Consider the following 21,809-nt stretch of genomic DNA (forward strand, 5'->3'; position numbering starts at 1 on the left):
ATTTACAATGTTGTGTTAGTTTCTGCTCTAGAGCAAAGTGAATCAGTTATACATATATCCACTCTTTTTTAGATTCTATTCCTATATAGGTCATTACAGAGTATTGAATAAGAGTTCCCTGTGCTGTATAGTAGGTTCTTATTAGTTATCTATTTTATATATAGTAGTGTGCATATGTCAATCTCAGTCTCCCAATTTACGGGCATGGCTTTGATCACCAACAGAATTTTTGTCTCATCTTTAATTTTTGAAAATTTTACAAGGTTTTACATTTATCACGTGTAATTAACAAATATATATTTTTAAAGGATACAAAACAATGTAAATGGTATGAGGACACAAAACTATATTTAAAAAGTCAGTCACATAAGACTAAAGAGATATGACAACAAAAGGTAACACGTGGCCCTGGACTGAATTCTAGATTAAAAAACAACTTTCTTTTGTTGTAAAGGACACTCATAAGACAACTGGCAAAATTTGAATAAGGCCAGTAGATAAGATCATAGTATCAGTATTAATTGATTTAAGTTCCTGATTTGATAACTATATGGTGATTATACAAAAGAATGTTCTTCCTTTCAGGAAATACATAGTGTATTTAAATGCTAGGGGCACTGTATCTGCAACTGATTCCGAATAGCTTCGGGGGGCAAAATATAGATAGATACAGAGAAAGAGAGAGGAGAGAGAAGGAAAAATGAAATGACTGAGAAACCTAAAGGGGTAAAAAGTTGACATTTGGGGAACCTACACATGGAAATTCTTGTACTACTTTTGCAACTTTTCTGTAAGTCTGAAATTATTAAAACAACAACACCACACTTGTATTCTGGTTTGGTTACCTACCAAAGCTGAACCTTCACATACCATGTGATCCAGCAATTCCACTCCTAGGTATATACCCAAGAGAAATGAAAACATACATCCTCACAAAAACTTGTACACGAATGTACATAGCAGCATTATTCATTACAGCCAAAAAGTGGAAACAACCCAAATGGATAAAATGTGATATACACAACAGAGTATTATTCGGCAATAAAAAATGAAGTACTGATACATGCTACAACACAGATGGATCTAGAAAACATTAGGCTGAGTGAAAAAGGATACACACAAAAGATCACATACGGTATGATTCTATTTATTCAAAATGCCCAGAATAGGCAAATCCAAAAGAAGATAGAAAGTAGTTTAGTCATTGCCTACTGCTGGGAGGTTGGGGAAAATGAGGGTATGTGATTTTCTTGGGGTTGGGGGGTAGATAATGAAATTATTCTAAAATTGATTGTAGGGACTTCCCTGGCGGTCCAGTGGTTAAGACTCTGTACTTCCAATGCAGGGGGCGCAGGTTCAATCCCTGGTCAGGGAACTAAGATCCCACATGCTGTGCAGTGTGACCAAAAACAAATAAAATGAAATGAAACAAAATGAAATGAAATAAAATTGATTATAGTGATGGCTACATAATTGTGAATATAATAAAAACTAAAACCACTGACCTGTGCACTTTAAATGGGTGACCTGTATACCATGTAAATTGTATCTTAATAAAGCTTAATTATTAAAAATATTTAATAGCCCCAAATTGGAAACAAACCAAATGTCCGTCAACAGTTAAAATGAATAAATAGATTATGGTATATGTATACAATGGAATGAAATACAGCTACAACCACACACAACAATGTAGATTAATCTCACAAAGTGTTGAGCAAAATAAGCCAGCCATAAAGGAGTATATGTGTGATTCTATTCAGAAAATTAAAAAATTTGATGACATTATAAGTCAGGAAAAGGGTTACCCTTAGGAAAGGGATTGGTAATGACTAGAAGGGGATAAAAGGAAACTTTAGGATTGTGGTTTTTTTCTTGATATTAGCGCTGATTAAACAAATGTGATCACTTTGTGAAAATTCATCAATCTGTGGACTTCTGATATGTGTACTCTTCTGCCTGCATATTTCAATAAAAAGTTTACACTAACAACAACAACCAAACAAAGCCATGAACCTTTGCATGATATGAACCTGAAAACAAGGCAAAATATGGTACATCTGGGTACTAGAACTATGGATGAATTTTGCCCCCTCTACCTTTCCTGTCTAAAAAATTTTAAAGTAAACATAACTTGGGCTTCCCTGGTGGCGCAGTGGTTGAGACTCCGCCTGCCGATGCAGGGGACACGGGTTCGTGCCCTGGTCCGGGAAGATCCCACATGCCGTGGAGCGGCTACGCCCGTGAGCCATGGCCGCTGGGCCTGCGCGTCCGGAGCCTGTGCTCCGCAACGGGAGAGGCCACAGCAGTGAGAGGCCCGCGTACCACAAAAATAAATAAATAAACATAACTTATGCCAATACTTTATATATAATTATTTTTCAAAATACAGTTGGCCTTCTGTATCCACAGATTCCACATCTGTGGATTCAACCAACTGCAGATCAAAAATATTAGAAAAAAGGAATTCCAGAAAGTTCCAAAAAGCAAAACTTTAATTTGCTACATACCAGCAACTACCTACATATCATTTACATTGTATTAGGTATTATAAGTAATCTAAAGATGATTCAAAGTACACAGGAGGATGTGTGTAGGTTATATGCAAGTAGTATGCCATTTTCTATAAGGGACGTGAGCATCCCTGAATTTTGGTACCTGCAGGGATCCTGGAGCCAATCGCCTGCAGATACCGAGAAACAACTATATTTCATAATTTACAGAAAACATGCAGAGAAATTTGAAGTGCAGAAGGGGGAAGCTTCGAAAGTTATCAGATGACTGGTCTCAAAACACAGTACGAACTATTAATTTAGTTTCCATTATCATTTCGGTCATTAAAAGTGCAACTTCATCATACCGTACAAATATATCAGGGTTATATAACAGCTGAAGAGTAGCTTTAAAGTAAGAATATTGGTGGAGGAATGTACAGATGATATACTTATAAAATTACATCTTCAAGTCAGTTGTTTAGTTTCTTTTATATATTAGTTAACTAAAAATTCAAGTATCACGTCATAATCTTAGCATGCCATATTAGTTTCATTTTTTAAAAACTTTAAAATTTCCTGCTAAACTACAATAGAACATGTCTGCAACAGATAGATGCATAAAACGAGAAGTTTGGAGCCTCAGTCCCTAAGGTCCAGTTTGGCATTTATCACACCAGACTTTCACTGTGCACAAAAATAACTTATTTTTTTGTCTTTCTTTTCCTTTTACTTGGAGGTGGGGTGGGGGAGTTAGGGGTATTATCCTTCCTTTTTCCCTCTCCTACAACCCATTTTATTTCAAATCAAAATAGAAAGACTAATGAGATTAGAAAATAATTTAGAAAAAGTTTCACTAAATTAGAAAATGTACACATTCATCCCTTGATAGCCATGGGGGGGGGAATGAGTTCCAGGATACACCCCCATCCTGCCCTGCCACTGAACACCAAAATCTGCGGATGCTCCAGTCCCTTATATAAAATGGCATAGTACTTGCATGTAACCTATGCACATCCTCTCATATACTTTAAATTATCTCTAGGTTACTTATAATATCTAATGCTATGTAAATAGTTGTCAGCATGCAGTAAATTCAAGTTTTGCTTTTTTGGAACTTTCTGGAATTTTTTTTCTTCGACCATTCACAGTTGGTTGAATGCATGGATGCGGAACCCGTGGATACAGAGGGCCAACTGTAATAAAAATAACCTAATAATATGAAAGATTTTTAAATGCACTACAACTATACTTAGTGGGGACAATACAACAGTAATTTTAGCCTTAGATAGCTGTATTGTTTAAAACTGTAAGGTACAGACATACCTTGCTTTATTGTACTTTGCAGATACTGTATTCTGCACAAATTGAAGGCTGGGGCAACCCTGTGTTGTCAGACAGTAGCTAGCTTTTCTCGGCAATAAAATATTTTAAAATTAAGGTATGTACACTGCTTTTAAGACATAATGCTATTACATACGTACTAGAATACAGTATAGTGTAAACATAACATTTATACGTACTAGGAAACCAAAAAATTCATGACTCGCTTAATTGTGATGCTCACTTCATTGCAGTGGTCTGGAACTGAACCTGCCTATAGTTTTCAACTCTTAGGATCTACCTAACATAAGAAACCACTTTTTAGTCACAAACGAAACAAAGTCACAAAACCACAAAGTGACTGTCAGGAAAGATGCTGAGTGATCACTTACCATATAGTAACCAGTATGATAACCACTCATGTACCAAGAGATTAACATACTTCCCAAAGCATCAGCATCATCCAGAGAATCTGGACACATAGGAGGTGGTGGGGGAATTATCTGGAAACGGAGAAAGATACACTTTAAAATCAGTAGACAAAAACATAAGGTCTGGAAACCTATTTTACGTACAGAATGCTGGATGTTAGTTGTATCTTTCCCTACATTCCATGTCATCTCCTAGTTAAAATTTTTTTAAAAATCTGGGATTTGGAGAAAGCCAACCAGTAACAACAACAAGAGACCAATAAAATTAAATTGAATAAGAATCAAAAGGCAACAGGTCACATAAAATATTTAAACATTTTGCTTTCATTAGACCTATTTTTCTGTTCCATTATGAAGCTATAGGTGAAAGACAAAGGATAAATACTTCTATGGTTTTCCTCAAAAAACACCCACACAGTGTTTTCAAGTAAAATTTCTGGCTAGAACATCTGCACGGCCCCCACCCCAATGCAGTCTGCCAAAAAGTGTCTTTGTATTTTGCCTATTGTTGATATCTGGACAGTCTACGTGATCAGACCATGCCTGGAAGGGTAAAACATTAATCCTAAGGTATGGTGTAAATAAATCCTTTTGGATAGGCGCTATCTCCCTTAGAATGAGATACTGCTGCTGGGAAGGAAGCATGAATAATATGGGCTATAAGAGAACTGAGTCTGGGTAGCAGAAGGTCATTAAAAACAAAAACCCTGGGACTTCCCTGGTGGCGCAGTAGTTAAGAATCCGCCTGCCAATGCAGGGGACATGGGTTGAAGCCCTGGTTGGGGAAGATCCCACAAGCCGCAGAGCAACTAAGCCCGTGTGCCACAACTGCTCCTGCGCTCTAGAGCCCGCGAGCCACAACTACTGAGCCCGCGTGCCTAGAGCCCGTGCTCCGCAACAAGAGAAGCCACCGCAGTGAGAAACCTGGGCACCGCAATGAAGAGTAGCCCCCGCTCACCACAACTAGAGAAAGCCGCGCACAGCAACGAAGACCCAACGCAGCCAAAAATAAAAAACAAAAACAAAAAGACCCTGAAGTTTAGTCCGAATTTTTACCCATCAGAACCTGGCTGTGACATTTCTGAACTACCTATGTTCTGCTAAATCCCAAACTGTGTATGAAAGCAAAGTTTAATCTGAATTCTTTTGCACTTACTGGTGGTCCAGAAGGAAATGGAGGCAGCCAGGATGATGGGAAGGGTGGCGGCGGCGGCAGGCCACCGAATTTTAGACCTGGCTGTAAAGAACATTTCAAAGAAAGACCAATTTAACAGTTTCAATATGTGAAGAGCAAAAAAGAATTCAATGTCAAAAGAATCGAAATAATTGTCCAGAATAATATCTATATTATTCATATCAAAATGGTTAAATAGAATTTCACGTACCAAATGCTGAAGTCATATATACTCATAAATTTAGGTTTTTCTCATTTCCTTTCTATGTAGACATTCAGGCAATAAAGCCAAAGTAAGAAAAATTTAAAATTACCTAATAAATCAGAGACCGTATACTCAGCAAGACATTTCCATCATAAAAGACCAAAAGACCATATCTCCCACAATTTCATTAATTAAATTGCATAATCTATTGGATGTCCTTTCAATTACATATGCTAATTTAGAGCATATATTATAAAAATTAGTGTCTCTCACTTAACAAGAAAAATCAGCCCCCTGAGACCAATGAAGCATGTTTATTATGTATATAAATTAAGAGGTCTGACCCTTCTGAAAAATGTAATAGAATACAAACCTCAATAAGGAAGCTCTCAACAGGGAATCCTAAGGAAAAGTTTTAATGTCATGCTTGATTTTAAAAATCTTTATTATTATCACTGCCTGAAGAAATCAATGCTTTATACAAAACTACTGGACGGGGACTTTGATTCCATGATATAACCTAAAGTAAAAATACTTTTTGTTTAAGTTGATTTGCTACTGATAACCAAAAGAACCATGAATAAAAACAGCATTTACATGTTGCTCTACAAAACAGTCTGGGAGCTTCTTTGGATTTCACCTGTATCAGATGTAAATACTGTGTTCTCTTCCAATTTTTATATACCTTATACAAGTGACACAGAGAACTACAGCACGACATCCAGCTGATGATAAAATATTATACTTTCAAACTTAAGTTTGCTAAACTATTTTTTTTTATTCATTTTTATTGGAGAATAGTTGCTTTACAATGTTGTGTTAGTTTCTGCTGTACAGCAAAGTGAATCAGTTATGCATATATACATATATCCCCTCTTTTTTCGATTTCCTTCCCATTTAGGTCACCACAGAGCATTGAGTAGGGTTCCCTGTGCTATACAGTAGGTTCTTATTAGTTATCTCTTTTACACATAGTAGAGTATATATATATCAATCTCCAAAAGTTTGCTATTACTCTAATATACCTAATACTCTATTAAAATTGTTAGGAAAGGCTTTCATTATAAACTATTCTGCTTTACTATCTTATTTCCTTTACAAAGAATTCTCAGGTATGTATTTACAACATCTATGGAAAGCTACTAAAGTTTCATGAGGGAAATCCCTAGCAGTCCAGGTGGCCCGGGTTCAACCCCTGGTCCGGGAACTAAGATCCTGCAAGCTGCAGGGCGCAGCCAAAAAAAAAAAGTTTCGTGAGAAAAGCTACGAGTCACTTCATGGAGGGGCTGAATGTTCCAATACTATATGAACTATTTCCTGGAAAACCTTTTCTGGGTAGTTTACCTTTCCTGGTCCCAGACTTGGTCCTGGCATATGGGGTGGTGGAGGGAGAAAAGAGTTCCATGGAGCAGCTTTTGACTTGATGTTATTTGGTTTATTTACAGGAGACCTGGAGGAGTTCTCGCTTTCATCTGTTGAAATTTGACTTTCATTTTCATTCTTTTAAGAGAAAGAAATACATGTACTTTTGTTATAAAGGCATCATTAAGAAAAATATAATGCTTCAGGGGATCAAACTGACAACCAGTTATACTGCTTAATTTGTCATCTAGTTTCTGCTTCCAAGAATTCCATTTTTTTATCCTTACCTCCTGAGCATTCTGTTCTATATTATTAGCTACTTCAGAGGTTGTGGAAAGTAGATCAGACAGATTTTGCTCCTCTCTATTTCCATATCCAGTGTAAATGACAACACAGGTTTCTCTCTTAAAGTCAATCGAAGCAATGGTAGCTGGGTAAACACAGCCATCTTCTGACCAGATGGCAGCACATTTGTCACCAACTTTCCACTATAAGAGAAACCAAAGATAGACACACGCACATTTCTTTAAAAGAGGGTAAACTATAATCTTGTTTGGGTGGAGCGGGGTTGGGGGTGGAGGGGACAGTCTCTGGTTAACTGTTCTGGGAGGCAGAATGTTATAGTGAAAAAACTTGGGGCCAAAACCACAGAAATCTGAATTCTAATATAAATATAACATGACATAGTCCTGCCATTTATATAATCATGGACCAGTTTCTTAATCTCCTTGAGTCTTATTTTCCTCATCTATTAAGTGGGTGTAGTATAATCTGCCTCACATATTTGTTGTGAAGAACAGAAAAGAGGGGAAGCATGTAAAGTGTCCAGTACGCTAGCCCAACACACAGCACGTGCTTATCAAACATCAGCTCTCTTCCCCCTTGGTGATGATGAAACTAAAGCAACTAATGAGACACCAAAATAATTAGCTTCTATGTGGACTGTTTTAAATAGCAGAAATGACTCTACCCAGAGTATCTGGTCCCCGGGTATTAACAGTTTTAGGATTTTTGAAGGAAAAAAAAAGGATACCTCTCTCAGATTTAGAAAAGTCAAACACTGTCAATTCAGTTTAAGCCTTCAGGTACTTCTTCCAAGTTGCACTGCCTTCCTCCCCTCTACCTCCAACATAAACACTGTCCTGAATTTAGTATTTATCATTTCCTCCTAATTCTTTATATTAACATGCATGTTCCTAAACAACAGAAAGTTTAATAGGTGCTTTAGAAATTTTATGTCAATAGAAAACACTGTCCTAATAATTTAAAGGTACTTTATACTATTTAATAAGGACAGTAACAAGAAATTCTTTGAAGTTAAATCTCAAGGTTTTAAAATAACCTGCTTCAAGGGAGTTGTGGTATTCTTTCTTTGGCTTTTATTCTTCTTAGCAGGTTTTCTTTTAGGTGCGCCTTTTGGTTTTTCTGAAACTTCGGGAATGTCACCGTTCTTTAGAGCGTGCTATGAAAACATGAATAGAAACGTACATGTTACAGGGTGATATATTAAGAAAGTCACAATATAACTCAGTCACTATAAACTGGTCTCCAGGCCCCACCGTCTCAGATAGCTTCTATTTCTTCTCTTCACCATCCCACATGCTAAGAAACTGCTCTTGAAGGTATCATATATCTGATAATCAGCTCTAAGGACCCTTATAAGCAAGTCTCCTCACTCTCAACCTTTCCATAACATTAGACTCTGTCAATCATTTTTCTTTTTGATAGTCACAACATTTTTGATGACATAGCAATGTTGGGCCCTAATTCTTTTATTATTTCTCTGATCAAGTCTAAAACTTGGGCATTCCCAACAAGAACTGGCCATCCTTCTTTACCAGCTTATGATCACCTATTCCTATTACTTCAATTATACTTTCTATGCAAACAAACTTCCAAAGCTATTATCCAGCTCTGACTTTTCTCCTTAGTTCAACATTTCCAATTACCAATTTCATATCTTCACATTTACCTCAAATGCAACACAATTAAAAGTAAACTATCTCTTGCCCAAATCAGTTCTTTTTCTCTGCTCAGTCTACCTCCCCGCGCAATATCACCAACCCCGTCCCACATTGAGCCCCATCTGCGTTTTATAGAACTCTCTTGGTAACTCTGCATTAGTGTTATTTCTAGTCTAAATGTATGTTGGAAAGCATGTTATTGACAAATTCAGAGTTCAGCTTCAAGGATGACATACAGATCTGACCTTTACCTCATGCTACAGGAGGGACTAGGGATGGAAGTGGACTCCATGCTTGGTGCTCTGTATGAGTGTATGCTCTGTGCCTGGACTACTAATGGCCCACGTATGATGCTCAATAAGACTAAGCACCTTAGACAGTGGGGAAAATGATGATATTGGACAACTGTGTAAATGTCTTGTTTGAGCCACAAAAAAATAGACTTCGCCCTGCAAAAGAAATGTATATTCCCTGACATTCATCACCATCAGGAACACTTGACTTGATACCTCATAGGATCTGGGGAGGATTACATTAATTTAATGTATGTAAAGCACATGGAACAGTGCCTAGAACACTGTAAACACTCTGTAAGTATTCATTACTGCACTAGGCTATTTATCCTCAATATTATTTCAATAAAGGCTTGTTAAATGTTTCAAAAGTATAATTCAGATTGTCCTTCCACTAATCTGAATTAGAAGACTTTGATAGTTTGATACAGTCTAAACACATTAAAAATTATAAATGTTTAAAACTCTGCTTAAATTGCCTCTGTTAAAGGGATGACATATAGACTGGTTACTAACTTCTAAAGGAAGATAACTAATTTATCTAACCTGTTATCTTTTTTTTTTTTTTTCCTGCGGTACGCGGGCCTCTCACTGTTGTGGCCTCTCCCGTTGCGGAGCACAGGCTCCGGATGTGCAGGCCCAGCGGCCATGGCTCACGGGCCCAGCTGCTCCGCAGTATGTGGGATCCTCCCGGACCGGGGCACGAACCCGTGTCCCCTGAATCGGCAGGCGGACTCTCAACCACTGCGCCACCAGGGAAGCCCTAACCTGTTATCTTTTAATCTTCAAAATTAGACTGAATAATATGTACTTCAACACTTTACTGTAAGTATTCTATCATCTTTTTCCCTGAATGAGTATTACACATGAGGAAATAAGGAAAAGAATAAATAAGCATTTCATACCTTAAATGAAGCCACAGCTTTATCATAAGCTTTTATCAATGCTGTATCATCCCAAATGTCAGAATCATCACTCTGGGAAGGGTAAAGAATAAAAACAGTTCATGTTTGGTTGGATTTCATCAAAAATGTGTTAGTAACAAGTAATAAGAGCTATCTTAATTCAGACATAATGAAATTACATTAAAAATGGGTATTTTAAATCCTAAATAAACCACAAGAAGCCTACCTGCTTAGAGATTATGGGACATTTTACCCCCAAAACCAGACATACGTAAATGCTCTAAGAGTGCCATGAAGTAAACACTCCACAGTTTAATCCCCATCCACCAACCATAAGTGGACCTGCTCAAGGGTGATCCATGTTTCAGTCTTTTCTAAGAGCAGATAAAGGGTTTAGTTTGGCAGAGCGGGAAAACAACCAGCCACCAGGGATTTAAGACATACTGTCACACAAAAGAATAATATAAAATGAATATGATAAAATATTAAAACATGAAGTACAAACAAAAAGTACAAATTCAGAAGTGGGAAGGAGAGGCTGAGAAACACTCTTGCCATAAACCCTCTCCCGGTGTGGAGACCCACAGTCAGGAGTGAACTCACAACCTGGAGCTTTTCCCTGAGGAGCAACGGGTCTGAACTCCAAATTGGGCACCCTAGGTTTTAAGAGCAGCACCTGAGAGATGAGTCCCCAAAACATCTAACTTTAAAAACCAAGGGGATTCACGTCCGCGAAACCCACGAGGGAACAGGAACTGAAAGGGTTCCCATGCTTGGAACCACTCCTCCCCTCCAACGACCCAGCGCAGAAGCAGCTGATTGAGAGGCACCCAGACTTTCTGTCAAAGAGGCTCACTTATCGTAAAGTGCTGACCTGCAGAGTAGGCATTTAATTTAACATACATCTAGGGACCTGCTGGGACACTAAGGACGGAGGCTAGCAGCACCATCTTTATGCCATCTGCCTCACTCCAGCCAGCAAGGGCCATCTTTGCCCTCTGCTGCTCTCCACAGCAGCAGTAACTCCCAGAGGGGAGCTTTTATGCACATCTGATGTCCCAGTTTTTATGTCTGGTGTCCTGGTTTTTGCAGCTGCAGCCCAGGGTGGGGCTTACTGTGTTCTTGGGTCCCCTGGGACTGTTAACAATCAAAGACACAGTCCCAGTTTTTATGTCTGGTGGCTTGGTTTTTACAGCTGCAGCCCAGGGTGGGGCTTACTGTGTTCTTGGGTCCCATGGGGCTGTAACAACCAAAGAGACAGTCCTTGGCAGGCTACCACCCCCAGGAAACTGCACAGACAGCAGACTGAAACACACACCATTCTTTCTGCCAAAAAGGCCTATTTGCTTATAAAGGAAATTAGTCTTGAGGAGGAGGCTTCTAGTTTGGTGCATAGCTAGGGATCTACAAAGATGCTCAGAGGCTACTGGATGCAACATCTGCACTCTCTCTCTGCCTGGCTCAAGCTCACTGTATCTCCCAGAAAGGCGCTTAATGTAAAATGTGACATCAAAGACAAAATGTGGAGGGGAGTAAAAATGTAGAGTTTTAGAATGAGTTCAAATTTAACTTATTATCAACTTAAAATAGATGGCAATAAATGTAAGTTTTTATATGTAAAAGACTCATGGTAACCACAAGGCAAAAATCTATTGGAAATACACAAAAGATAAAGAGAAAAATATCTAAGCATACCATTAGAGAAAATGATCAAACCACAAACGAAGAGAGAGGAAAGAAGGAAACAGAAGAACTACAAAACCTCCAGAAGAAATTTAACAAAATGGCAATAAGTACATACCTATCAATAATTACTTAAAATATAAATGGACTAAATTTAAATTCTCCAATCAAAAGACACAGAGTGGTTGAATGGACAACAAACTAAAACTCACCTATATGCTGCCTACCGGAGACTCACTTCAGATGTAAGAACACACATAGACTCAAAGTGAAGAGGTGGAAAAAGATGTTCCATGCAAACGGAAATGAAAAGAAGGCTGGGGTAGCAATACTCGTAAGACAAGTAGACTTTAAAACAAAGACTGTAATAAAAGGTAAAGAAGAGCACTACATAGTAATAAAGGTGTCAATCCATGAAAAGGATACAACATTCAAACATACTAATGCACCCAACACAGGTGCCCCTAAATATATAAAGCAAATATTAACAGACCTAAAGGGAGAGACAGACAATACAATAATGGTAGGGAACTTTAACACCCCAGCAACAGATATATCATTCAGATAAAAAAATCAATAAGGAACGGGCTTCCCTGGTGGCGCAGTGGTTGAGGGTCCACCTGCCAACGCAGGGGATGCGGGCTCGTGCCCCAGTCTGGGAAGATCCCACATGCCGCAGAGCAGCTGGGCCTGTGAGCCATGGCCACTGAGCCTGCGCGTCCAGAGCCTGTGCTCCGCAATGGGAGAGGCCACAACAGTGAGAGGCCCACATACCGCCAAAAAAAATTAAAAAATCAATAAGGAACCATCTGCCTTGAAAGATATGTCAAATCAGATTAACTTAATGGAAAAATACAGAGCAACAGAAATACACATTCTTCTCAGGTGTGAAAGAACATTCTCCAGGATAGATCACATGTCAGGACAGAAGTCTTAATAAATTTAAGAAAATGGAAATCATATCAAGCATCTTGTCTGACCACAATGTATGAAAGCAGAAACCAATTATAAGAAAAAAACTGGAAAATTCACAAATACATGGAGATTAAACAACATGCTACTGAACAACCAACGGGTTAAAGAAGGAATCAAAAGAGAAGTAAAAAATACCTGATACAAATGAAAATAGAAATATAACGTACCAAACTTAGCAAAAGCAGTTCTAAGCAGCAAGTTCATAGATAAATGCCAATATCAAGAAACAAGAGGACTTCCCTGGCGGCACAGTGGTTAAGAATCCGCCTGCCAACAGGTTCGAGCTCTGGTCCGGGAAGATCCCACGTGCCTCAGAGCAACTAAGCCCGTGCGCCACAACTACTGAGCCTGTGTTCTGGAGCCCTTGAGCCACCAAATACTGAGCCCATGTGCCACAACTAGGGAAGTCCGTGTGCCTAGAGCCTGTGCTCCACAACAAGAGAAGGCACTGCAATGAGAAGGCTGTGCACAACAAAGAGAAGGCACCGCAATGAGAAGGCTGTGCGCAACAAAGAGTAGCCCCTGCTCGTTGCAACTAGAGAAAGCCTGCGTGCAACAATGACGACCCAACACAGCCAAAAAGAAAGAAGAAAAAAATCTCAAACAACCTAAGTTTCACCTAAGTATTAGGAAAAGAGGAACCCAATGAAACTCAAAGTTGGTAAAAGGAATGAATTAACAAAGATCAGAGTAAAAAGAAATGAAACAGAAACTAAAAGACAGTAAAAAAAGATCAATGAAACTAACAGTAGTTTCTTTAAAAAGATAAAATTGACAAACCTCTAGATGGACTCACAAAGAAAAAAACATAGGACTCAAATAAATATAATCGGAAATGGAAGTGGAGACATTACAACTGATACCACAGAAAATACAAAGGATCTTAAGTAACTACAGTCATCCCTCAATATCTGCAGGGCCCTGGTTCCAGGACCCACCACGGATACCAAAATTGACGCTTGCTCAAGTCCTTTATATAAAATGGCATAGTATTTGCATACAATCCTGCATACTTTATTGTTAGTAACACCTAATATAATGTAAATGCTATGTAAATAGTTGCTGGCATGCAGCAAATTCAAGTTTTGTTTTTTGGAACCTTTTGGAAATATTTTTTTTTACTCAAATATGATTGATCTGAAGTTGGTTGAATGTGCAAATGTGGAACCTTAGGATATGAAAGGCTGACTGTACTATGAACAATTATATGCCAACAAATCTGACAGCCTAGAAGAAATGGACAAAATTCAAAGAAACATACACCTTACCAAGAGTGAATCATGAAGAAACAGAAAATCTCAATAGACCAATTACTAGTAAGATTGTTAGAGGCTTTTGACTATTAATTCAAACAAAAGCTCAAGACCAGAGAGCTTCACAGGTCAATTCTTTCAAACATTCAAATAAGAATTAATACTAATCCTTCTCAAACTTTCCCAAAAAAAATAGAAGAGGAAGGAACACTTCCAAACTCATTTCATGAGGTCAACATTGCCCTAATATCAAAACCAAACAAGGACAACACAAAAAAAGAAAACTACAGGCCAACATCCCTGATTAACACAGATGTAAAAATCCTCAACAAAATATTAGCAATCCGAATTCAACAACACATTTAAAAGAATCTTATACCGTGATCAAGTGGGATTTATCACAGGGATGCAAGGACGGTTCAACATTCACAAATTAATCTACGTGATACATCACGTTAACAAAAAGAAGGAAGAAAATCATATGATCATCTCAATAGATGCAGAAAAAGCATTTGACAAAATTCAATATCCATTTATGATAAAAACTCTCAACAAAGTGGGTATAGAGGGAACATACCTCAACATCATAAAGGCTATACATGACAAACAGCTAACATCATCCTAAATGATGAAAAGCTGAAAGCTTTTCCTCTAACATCAGGCACAAGATGTCCACTCTTACCACTTTTATTCAACAAAGCATTAGAAATCCTAGCCAGAACAATTAGGCAAGAGAAATAAATAAAAGGCATCCAATTTGTAAAGGAAGAAATAAAAATGTCACTATTTGCAGATAACTCAACACTATACATAGAAAGCCTTAAAGACCCCACCAAAACACTGTTAGAATAAACAAATTTAGTAAAGTTGCAGGACACAAAATCAATATATAAAAAGTGTTGAATTTCTATACCATAAAAACAAACTATCAGAAAGAGAAATTAATACAATCTCATTTACAACTGCATCAAAAAGAATAAAATACCTAGGAATAAACCTAATCAAGGAAAACAAAGACTTGTACACTGATAACTATAAGATATTATTAAAGTAACTGAAGAAAACAGAAATAAATGGAAGGATTTTCTGTACTCATGGACTGGAAATATTAATATTGTTAAAATGTCTATATTACCTAAAGCAACCTACAGATTCAATGCAACCCCTAGCAAAATCCCAAAATTTGTATGGAACCACAAAAGACCCCAAATAGCCAAAGCAATCTTGAGAAAGAACAACAAAGCTGGAGGCACCATGCTCCCTGATTTCAAACTATATTACAAAGCCACAGTAATCAAAATAGTATGGTACTGGTATAAAGACAGACAAATCAGTGGTACAGAATAGAGCGCCCAGAAATAAAGCCACGCATATATGGTCAATTAATATATGACAAAAGAACCAATATATAATGGGGAAAAGATAGTCTCTTCAATAAATGATGCAAAAAAAAAAAAAAAAACCTGGAGCCACATGCAAAAGAATGAAACTGGGCCATTGTCTTATACCACATATAAGAATTAACTCAAAACGCTACTGTAAAGGACAGGAAACTATTCAATATGCTGTGATAAAACACAATGGAAAAGAATATGAAAAAGAATGTATATATATATGTATAACTGAATCACTTTGTTGTACAGTATAAATCAATACAACATTGTAAACTAATTATATTTCAATAAAATAAATAAAGAAAAGAATTAACTAAAAATGGATTAAAAACTTAAACGTAAGGCCTAAAATCATAAAACTCCTAGAAGAAAACATAGGCAGTAAGCTCCTCGATATCAGTCTCGGCAATGATTTTTTTGGATTTGACACCAAAGCAAAAGCAACAGAAGCAAAAACTAACAAGTGGGAATACACCAAACTTAAAAGCTTCTGCATAGCAATAAATAAATAAATAAATAAATAAACAAAATGAAAAGGCAAAAAACTCAATGGGAGAAAATATTTGCAAATCATTTATCTGATAAGGGGTTAATATCTAAGATATGTAAAGAACTCATGCAACTCGAGCAAAACCCCAAACAATTCAGCTAAAAATAGGCAAAAGGGACTTCCCTGGTGGCGCAGTGGTTAAGAATGTGCCGACACGGTTCAATCCCTGGTCCAGAAGATCCCACATGCTGTGGAGCAACTAAGACTGTGCACCACAACTACTGAAGCCCACGTGCCACAAATACTGAAGACCGTGCACCTAGAGCCCGTGCTCTGCTACAAGAGAAGCCATCAGTATGAGAAGCACGTGCACCACAATGAAGAGTAGCCCCCACTCGCCACAACTAGAGAAAGCCCACGTGCAGCAAAGAAGACCCAACACAGCCAAAAATAAATAAAATAAAATAAATTTATTTTAGAAAAAGGACAGAAGATCTGAATAGACATTTTTCCAAAGAAGACATACAGATGGCTAACAGGTACGTGAAAAGATGCTCAACGTCACCAATCATTAGGGAAATGCAAATTAAAACCACAGTGATGTATCACCTCACACCTGTTAGAATGGCTATTATCAAAAAGACAATAACAAGTGTCGATGAGGATGTAGAGAAAAGGGACACTAGTACGCTATTGGTAGGAATGTAAACTGGTGCAGCCACTATGGAAAATAGTATGAAGCTTCCTCAAAAAATTAAAAATTTTACAACAGATAAGATATGGAAACAACCTAAGTGTCCAACAATGGGTGAATGGATAAAGAAAATGTATACAGGGACTTCCCTGGCCATCCAGTGGTAAAGAATCCGCCTTACAATGCAGGGGACGCGGGTTCAATCCCTGGTCAGGGAACTAAGATCCCACATGTCCAGGCAACTAGGCCCATGTGCACCAACTAGAGAAGAGAAACCCGCACGTCACAACCAGAGAGAAGCCTGTGTGCAGCAATGCCTCAACGAAGATCCTGCGTGCCACAACTAAGACCCTACACAGCTGAAAATAAATTAATTAAATAAATAAATAATAAATAAATCTTTAAAAAAGAAAATGTATACAGGTTTTCCCCACTATATGAAAGTAGAGTGTTCCTATGAAAGCTTTTGTAAATGGAAATGGAGTAAAGCAAAGAATCAATTATGTGAGAACACAACTTGCTAATGGATAAACAGAATAAATCAGGATAAAGCACAGATGCTCACAGGCACAGTTCAAAGCTATGGTGGCTTGATGCTGAGATGTTGAGTGTAGCTCCTGGGGAAGGAGCTTGGTGGTGCCACTCTCACTGCTTGGGTTGCCTCCTGCCTCTATAATGGCTTGCTGCAAAACAAAACACTGAATGTTATTTTTGCTTTTCACCTTTTTTTTTTTTTCATAAAAGCAAAAATCCTCTTTGGATTTCCTTCAGTTAGTGAAAATAGTTACTAATGTAGGTGTTTTATAAAAGTGAAGTGGTATAAAGCAAACTTTTAAAAAGCAGGGGATAACTGTTCATATACAATAGAATATTATTCAGCCATAAAAAAGAAATCTTGTCATTTGAGACAACATGAATGGATCTTGAGGTCATTACACTAAGTGAAGTAAGACAGAGAGACGAATACCATGTGATCTTACTTATCTGTGGAATTTAAGAACAAAAAACAGAACAAACAAACAAAAAAAGCCCAACCTCATAAATACAAAGAACAGATTGGTGGTTTCCAGAGGTGGGGGTAGAGGGGATGGGGGAGGGGACTGAAACAGGCAAAGGGGGTCAAAAAGTACCAACTTCCAGTTATCAGGTAAATAAGTCACGGGAATGTAATGTGCAACACAGTGCCTATAGTTAGTAACACTGTATTGCATATCTGAAAGTTGCAAAGACATAAAATTCTCAACACAAGGAAAAAAATATTATAACTATGTATGGTGGCAGATATTAACTAGACTTACTGTGATCATTTTGCAATATGTATAAATAGCAAATCATTATGTCGTACAACGAAAATTAATGTAATGTTATATGTCAATTATACCTCAATAAAAAAAAGGAAAAAAAAAGGGAAAGGAATGTATGGTGGATGATCATGGAGGAAACAGGCTAGGAAATAAAAACTGAAAGGATCTGGATAGATAGAAAAGAAAATTGAAAGCACTCCAAGGACAACCATGAGCCAAAAAGAGCATGTAAGCAAAAATAAACACACTGACTGTATGATTCCACTCATATGAGGCTCCTAAGTAGTCAAATTCACAGCAACAAAGTAGAACAGCAGTTAGCAGGGGCTGTGGGAGAGCAGGAAATAGGGAACTGCTCAATGGGTAGAGTTTTGGTTTTGCAAGGTTAAAAAGTCCTGGATATCTATTGTACAACAGTGTGAATATACTTAACACTACTGAAGTGTACACTTAAAAGTGGTTAAGATGATAAATTTCATGGGTTTTTTTTTTGTATTTGACAGATCAGTGAAGCAACAAGTCCAACTAGACTCATTCTCACTCTATAGAGTAGTTGAAGGTAAGTTTGGATACATAATGTTGGTGATGGGAAGACAGGTTATAAGACACCATCAGTTAGTATGTTGGAGTTTGTACAATATTAGTCAATCAATGAGCTCCGAAGAAGTTTGCTATAAAACTCATTTAGTTGTAAAGTGAATTTTTGTCATTTTCTTGTTAATATCTATTATACATAGAGAAATATGTTCTGATATAAAACTATTAATCTTGCTATATGATAAAAAGTACTTAAAAATCATTAAGTCATTTTGCAGATAAGGAAAGTAATCACAAACAGGTAATTGACTTGTTCAAGGTTATGCTGCCCCTTGGAATAGGAGATGTTTCTAAAAGCAGAAGATATATCAATTCTGCAAATGGAAAAGGTACTACTAATAAAGGAAAGTGTACTCCACTGTATCAACAGAATCACTGATGGGCACTCTTAAAAGTAAGATACAAATACATAGGAACCCAAACTCATCACATTACAACTGTTATAAGACATTTCAACATGAACAGCAAACAAAGACATCCATACAAAGCTATTATGAGAAGAAACATTTTAGGTGATAAAATTTCTCAATTGACAATCACAAACAGAAGAAAATACAATAACCATCAGAAATTAAATTGTCTTAAACTAGCATTCGCAATATGGAAAAAAACACCTTGAATCAAAATTTCTAAAAATTCAGATGAGAAAAGAAGGCAAAAGGGTAACAGTCAAATGAGGAGTTAAACAAAATCAAGAAGGAAATGGAAGAAAAAGTAGTACTGACTGCAAGGTATGCAAAGAAGAATACAGTTGACTGAAAATCTAATGGGTACCAAGGAAAAGTCATGAAAAAAGAAAAAGAAAATAAGTGAAGTGGGGACTGGCAAAGAATATTTAACATATGTATAAATGGGGTCCCTGAAGAATAAAAGCTAAACAAATAAACAAAAGTCTCTAAAAGGAATTCTCAGAGCCTCTAAGCAAAAAGATCAAGTCATTTACAAAATACAGAAAACTAGTTAGTATTAGACTTCCTCATAGAAATTTATGGGAAAAAAGTATGAGCCAAGGATTTTATATACACCCTAGCTGTCCTTCTAGGAGCAGCAGGACTTAGTTGTTGTGTTTCTTTTTTTTGGCTGCACTGCACGGCTTATGGGATCTCAGTTGCCTGACCAGGGATTGAACCCGGGCCCTTGGCAGTGAGAGCGTGGAGTCTTACCCACTGGACTGCCAGGGAATTCTCAAAAAGATACTGTTAAGAGAATGAAAAAATGAATGAACTCACAAACTGGGAGAAAATATTTGCAAATTACCTATCTGATAAAGGTTTTGTATCTAGCATACACAAAAAACTCTCAAATCTCAACAAAAAATAAGTCAATTTAAAAATAGGCAAAAGATTTGAACAGACACTTTGCCAAAGAAGATACATGGATGGCAAATAAGCACATGAAATGACAATCAACATCATCAGTCATTAGGGAAATGCTAATTAAAACCACCACAACAACAAGACACCACTACACATTAGAATGTCTAAAATTAACAAGACTGACCATATCAAGTGTTAGCAAGGATGTGGAACAAACGGAACTTTTCATACATTGCTGGTTGAAACGTAAAATGGTGCAATCACTTTGAAGAAAAGTTTGGCAGCTTCTTAAAGAATCAAAATAGTGGACTTCCCTGGTGGTGCAGTGGCTAAGAATGTGCCTGCCAATGCAGGGGACAGGGGTTCGATCCCTGGTCCAGTAAGATCCCACATGCCTCGGAGTAACTAAGCCCGTGAGCCTGCGCTACAACTACTGAGCCTGCCCTCTAGAGCCCGCGAGCCACAACTACTGACCCCACAGGCCACCGCAACTACTGAAGCCCGCACACTCTAGGGCCCGTGTGCCACAACTACTGAGCCTGCATGCTGCAACTGCTGAAGCCCACGCACCTAGAGCCTGTGCTCCGCAACAAAGGAAGCTACCGCAATGAGAAACCCGCGCACTGCAACGAAGAGTAGCCCCCACTCACCACAACTAGAAAAAGCCCGTGTGCAGCAACAAAGACCCAACACAGCCAAAAATAAATAAATAAATAAATAAAATAAATAAAATTCAACTTTAGGGAGTTCCCTGGTGGTCCAGTGGTTAGGACTCTGTGCTCTCACTGCTGTGGGCCTGGGTTCACTCTCTGGTCAGGGAACTAAGATCCCACAAGGCATGGGAAAAAAAGAGAAAAGAAAAAAAATTAAAATATATCTACTCCATGACCTAGGTGTTTGCCAAAGAGGAATGAAAGCATATGCCCATACAAAGTCTTCTGCACTAATACTCATGGTGGTTCTATTTGTAACAGCCCCAAACTGAAAGCAACCCAAATGTTCATGAACAAGTGAATGGATAAACAAACTGTAGTATATTCGTGCAACTGGATCCTACAGCAATGAAAAGGAATGAATGACTGATATACACAAGAAAATGGATGAAACTCAAAATAACTATGCTGAGTAAAAGAAGCCAGATAAAAAAAGACTCCGTATTTGTAAAATTCTAGAAAATGCAGACTAATCGATGGTGACAGAAAATGGATCAGCAGTTGTCTGGGGACAGGAGATGAGGAGGGATGAAAGGGAAGGATTACAAAGGGGTATAAGGAAATCAAACCATCCCACACACCGGGACCACATGGAGAAGCCGAGACAACATGAAGAAAAGAGATGGCCCGTCAATCCCTAGTGGCTCAGTCCCCAGCTATTGTAGCTCCGATTACTACGTGGATGCAACTACACGAAATGTCTGAAGGAGAACTGCCCACCAAGGCCTTCACAAATTCCTGACCCACAGAAACTATGAGAGAGAATAAAACATGATTATTGTTTCAAGCCACTAAGTTTTGGGTGATTTGTTACACAGCAATAGCAAAGAGAACAGACCATCAGGACTGCCTTTATATCTGTTTCTCAGTCACCAAGAGAAGCCCACCTCTTTCCTTGCAGGCATTTAAAAATGAAATGTTTTCTTCCCCATATCCCTCAAATTACTGTACCAGAGGTGGGGAAGTAATCTTCCTTGTTCCTCACTTCCACTTCCAGATTATTCTTCCTCCCTAAAAACTCCCAGGTTTGAAAATCCCGTCACCAAACTCCCCTGTCCACTATCCCTCCTCATTGCAATCATCTATATCTTCCTGGGTCACTCTTCCTCATTCCTTGAGGTTTATATCCCAGTACTCCCTCCAACACTAATCCTGTCATAATTTTTGGTTATTTAAAAACCCATGTACAGGGACTTCCCTGGCGGCGCAGTGGTGAAGAATCCGCCTGCTAATGCAGGATA

At 37.9% G+C, this 21,809-nt stretch overlaps 1 protein-coding gene across 5 annotated transcripts in view; it reads right to left on the bottom strand.

Annotated features, from left to right (window-relative positions):
- The window catches only part of LOC307183163 (survival motor neuron protein-like), a 45,751-nt gene that overhangs the window by 21,373 nt on the left and 2,569 nt on the right, over positions 1 to 21,809 (bottom strand). For 4 of the 5 annotated variants that reach the window (XM_079915285.1, XM_079915282.1, XM_079915283.1 and 1 more), the window contains exons 2-7: positions 10,150 to 10,221; positions 8,330 to 8,449; positions 7,275 to 7,475; positions 6,970 to 7,125; positions 5,403 to 5,483; positions 4,208 to 4,318 (exon numbers count right to left, since the gene is read on the bottom strand). In XM_079915285.1, the coding sequence (XP_079771411.1) occupies positions 4,208 to 4,318; positions 5,403 to 5,483; positions 6,970 to 7,125; positions 7,275 to 7,475; positions 8,330 to 8,449; positions 10,150 to 10,221 (741 nt within the window). The remainder of the gene's footprint in view (positions 1 to 4,207; positions 4,319 to 5,402; positions 5,484 to 6,969; positions 7,126 to 7,274; positions 7,476 to 8,329; positions 8,450 to 10,149; positions 10,222 to 21,809) is intronic. The other variant, XM_079915286.1, reaches the window with a different exon arrangement.

This window comes from Stenella coeruleoalba (genome assembly GCF_951394435.1).
Source record: "Stenella coeruleoalba genome assembly, chromosome: 3".
Lineage (NCBI taxonomy): Eukaryota > Metazoa > Chordata > Mammalia > Artiodactyla > Delphinidae > Stenella > Stenella coeruleoalba.